The sequence below is a fragment of the Arachis hypogaea genome, chromosome 12, assembly GCF_003086295.3.
Source record: "Arachis hypogaea cultivar Tifrunner chromosome 12, arahy.Tifrunner.gnm2.J5K5, whole genome shotgun sequence".
NCBI lineage: Eukaryota > Viridiplantae > Streptophyta > Magnoliopsida > Fabales > Fabaceae > Arachis > Arachis hypogaea.
In genome coordinates, this window is record NC_092047.1 from 105999755 (window position 1) to 106004249 (window position 4495).

Here is a 4495-nt window from a genome sequence, read left to right on the forward strand (position 1 = left end):
AAGGGGGGTCAATCACCTAATATTAAGAAAAAAAAAAGGTAGACTAATAAAAGGAGAATTTATAAAAAATTGACCTCTCTTAAAATTATAAAGAATCAAAATGTGAAAAATTTTACGTAATTACTTATTTAAAAGGATAAAAAAATATTTTCTATAAGTCTTTTTATAAGCATAATCAAGGTCTAAGATTCTGTTAGCCATATGAAAATTATTGTTTACTAATTAATTAATGTCAATGTATCCTACACTTATGCTTTTTGATGATGTTATAGGCTAGTCTTATTCACGGGTATTCAATCCGATTCGATTTGGTTGGATAGAATTGGTAACTCGATCTACAAATAGATTGAATTTAGAATAAAGTTAGATTTTTTTTTTTTTTTTATCAAAGATAGGAGACTCGAACCTGCAACTTCTTAATTGAGTATGGAGAGACTATGCCATTTGAGCTATTACTCATTGGCTTAGAATAAAGTTAGTTAATCTACATATAAGATTGTAGGTTTATCCTAAATTTATACTCCTAATATATATATAGATCTACTAAGTCAATCACTTTAATTAATATTATAATATAATTGTTTTTTCATAAATCTTACTTAAAATAATTTTTGGAATAAACATGAATTTTATTATAATTTTATTACTTTTAATTTTAATTTAGATTTTTTATATATATTTTTTATTAATATATTTATGAAATTATAAAATAATTAAATATTGTGTTTGGTTAAAAAAAATGATTTTGTTGTGGATAAAATTACATTGAGTCGGGTTGAGAATTTTAAAGTGAGACTAGAATTAAGATCGAAAAATTCTCAACTCTCAAATAAAATTAAATTAAATTTTAAAAAAATTTCATCCCACAAATAAGAATGAGCATAAACCCTTAGTCTTATCTATTGCCCTAGGTAAGTGGAAGAAACTTCAACCCCCAGATCATGCAAGCTCCTTCTTCGTGGGTACAAAGAAAATATATGGACAAAGAATATAGGCGTTTATATATTTTAAAATAACGTTTCTGTTACGGTAAACTTGTAAAAGAAGAAAAGGATTCAATTGAAAAATTCTTGTTAAAATGATATCTGAAGACATTTTTACAAAAGCGACATGTTTGATTAAAATGCAAGATTGTTAAATTTTTTCATTAAATGGATATAAGTTTTAAGAATATCTTGCTCTTGTATTTTTGAAATGTAAGAGTGAAAGTATAAAGCCTTATTATAATAATAACGGCCAATTTCATTCTCTTAAGTTTTAAGTAAAGAAGTTGTAAATTAATAAAATTGGTCAGACAAAGAATTCTTGATTCGAAAATTACAAAGTCAAAGATAAATGCTTTTAATATTTTCCATCAAAATTAAGAATTTTAAACTTCTTATACTTTCGCTAGGAGTTACTTGAAGGTTGAATAGTAGAGTAAATAATATAAAAAATAGCAATGATATTCAATATTAAAAATACACGGAATATGGAATCAACAATGGAGTTTGCTGAAAATTCTCATGCAACAAGAAGCCTGATCAATCCTTCACTCTTATGCATCTCATGAACTATAGGGACATTTCTCTCTCCCAATACTGTTTCACTAGAAATTAACATTTAGCTTCTACTAATGTTTAACATCTCTTTCTCAAATCTCACCATCATCATTTTGTCTTCATAAGATACTCTTAATGATAAGACCAATGTACTAATCATTGGCATTGAATGAAAATTAAAAATCATCACATAATTCATAGTTCTACTTGCACCATACAAATAACAAGCTCTTTTTTCGGTACAACATCACTTTTATTTCCAACAAAATGAAATTGCAAGCTACAAAGTAGAAGTAGATATACTTTCACAATATTGACTTCTAGGCTCTCTAGCCTTCTAGACAGACACTAGCAACCACATAATTCCTACATTAATACAAAGATCACTAAGCTAATCAATATCTTAAGCAAATCTCATAACACACGCATCTACGCAAGTCAAATACTAGTTCTATCGTACAACTATGAAACAACACACAACGTTGAGTTTAGACAGTGCCAAGTTGCGGAGAGCAAGTTGTTCAAGATTATACATGAGCTTCCTCATGGAGAAGAACTTGATCAAAGTGCCACACACCTGCAAGCAACAAAAGCAGAGTCATACTTTCAGTCAGAAACCCAACACCATAGCATTTTTCACTTTAGACATTTTATTTCTTCTTAGACTGTTTGGTGTGAAAATGTTTAGAAGCAATTTAAAAGTGAGTGGAGCTATCTATATAGGTTATGTGCATACCATGACCCTTTCCAACCATTCTCAATTGAGTAACATACTCTGCAATCCTCTTGATTGATTTAACCTGTACCAACCAAAACAAAAGATGTTACACAAACCCTTATTTAATTTTTACACTTTGTAATGATGCAAATATAATCCACCCTAATTTCTGCTTGTTCCCATGTAAGAATTTTTCATTTTATTCACTTCTTGTTCTAAATCTAGTGCTTTTATGGATCCAAGTTCTGGTTAACCTGAAATCTCAAGTAGACATAATTCAGCAAAGTTATACCTGCTCATACAAAAACTCGCTTTCAATGTAGTCGGCAAGTTGTGGATCATTGTTACGGTCCGCAACCTATGATTCATGAAGAACAGATTTAACCTTAAGAACTAGAGTTTAAAAATAATGTGACAGCATATTGAAAAACAATTCAACTCAGAGCAAAAAGGCACAAGAGGCATTACACTGTGAAGAGAAAGAAGCTTTTCATTCACCAATTTCTCCAAAGACAAAGCTAATTCCATGGCTGTATCAAACAGAAAAACGAAAATGAGCAAGTACAAAATAAGATTAAATTATATTGCAGAACACAACTAATAGCACTATTTGTATCAATCTGAAAACAGAGAAAAATCAAGGTAAATGACTATTGAGAACATTACCATAGAGTGCATCACCCTTTTCAGCATGTGCAAATTCTGAGGGAGGACCGGTGATGGGATGCAGTGTCACCCGACCACCGCGAACATTCTGAACCAATCAGAATCACACATCTCATTACACATATATCTTAAGAGCCAAGTAGTAACCAACAACACTAGCAAACTCAAACAATTCACTCAAGGCACTAAGTATGCGATCTTAATTAATTAATTGAGCATTAGGAAAATGGTTTGGACATATGACTATACAACATCAATTACTTTTTGTTAGATAATAATCATTTCTCTCCCTTTTCCTAAAGATCTTTCAATAAAATTTTGACCACCAAGGTATTTAAAACATAACACACATAACATAATCATCCTTAAAGCCAAGAGTTCCAACACCAACCTGATACTTTATAAGCTTCTCAGCATGCTCTCTTTCTTCTTCACTTGATTCCTTAAAGAACCTGCAATTTTCAACAAAATACAATACACTCAAATTTAAATCCCATTTGAGAAACGGAAGAAGTGAATTCACAGATGTAAGTTACTTACTTTGCAAATCCCTTGAGAGCAATGTCATCTCTGTCAAAGTATGCAAACAAAGAGTGGTACACATAGGAAGCGTTGTACTCCACACTGCATTCATACACCAAATAAATCATCTCATCATAAAAATAATTAATAACAACAACAAATTATGATAGCCGTACAAATTCTAAAAATATAGAAGATCTATAATTCTATGTAGAAAACAAGACAAAAGTGAGAAATCATGAGAATTCTTACTTAATCTGCTCGTTAATAGCGGATTCAGATTCATCAGCGTAGTTCTGACGAGCCAACGAAACATTTGGTGTTATAGGAACAGCAAAAGCATCCCTCTTAACCTCTTGAAAAGGTTCAAAAATCACACCAGTGAGTGGCTTAGAAGGAACATCAACGCCGCCCCCGGCTGCAACAACCTTGAAGCTCCTACTCTTAGAAGAAGAAGAGAAGCTCAAAGCTGCGATCTTTCTGTTCGCAGAAACATCGCAACCACTAGAAACAGGTGAAAGAGAAAAGCTAGAGACTTTGGAGCAAGAGAGGGCCATTTCGGGAAGAAGAAGAAGAAGAAGAAGAAGAAGAAGAAGAAGAGTGTGGTAATGGCGGCTTCTAAGAGATTCTGTGGTGCGAAGAAATGGGGAAGGGGTAAAGGGGATATAAGTAGTGGTGTTGAAGGGCGTTTTAGGAATATGAATAATTATGGACCGTTGGATTGAGATACACGTGGAGGGTTGAGATTTGTTGGGGAGTTGGGGCGTGTGGCGGGCTCGTGGCCCTATCCAGTGTGAATGTGGAATCAATGGAAATATCCTTTCCACGTTGCCACCACGAAACAGATCAAATGTTCGGTTCAGCGACCTCCACGCGCTCCACCGGGTTATTCTATCTCACTCGCGCTCTCAACGGCTCAACAATTTCTTGCTTTTTTTTTTATTTCAGATTTGAAGTTCAATTTTTTTGTATACTACTAAAATAATGCTTCTCTAAAGGAAAAAAAAAATGAAAGTAGCATTATCTCTTCGACAAAAATTCTAAGTGC

At 32.5% G+C, this 4495-nt stretch overlaps 1 protein-coding gene across 1 annotated transcript; it reads right to left on the reverse strand.

Annotated features, from left to right (window-relative positions):
- Nucleotides 1–1772: 1772 nt before the first annotated feature.
- Nucleotides 1773–4495, reverse strand: LOC112728057 (ferritin-2, chloroplastic). Its single transcript, XM_025778037.3, has 8 exons — nt 3700–4495; nt 3466–3549; nt 3317–3377; nt 2926–3013; nt 2728–2789; nt 2552–2617; nt 2278–2341; nt 1773–2118 (listed from the first exon to the last, which is right to left on the reverse strand). Exons 1-8 carry the CDS (start codon nt 4002–4004, stop codon nt 2069–2071), a joined length of 780 nt encoding a protein of 259 aa, XP_025633822.1. The 5' UTR covers nt 4005–4495; the 3' UTR covers nt 1773–2068.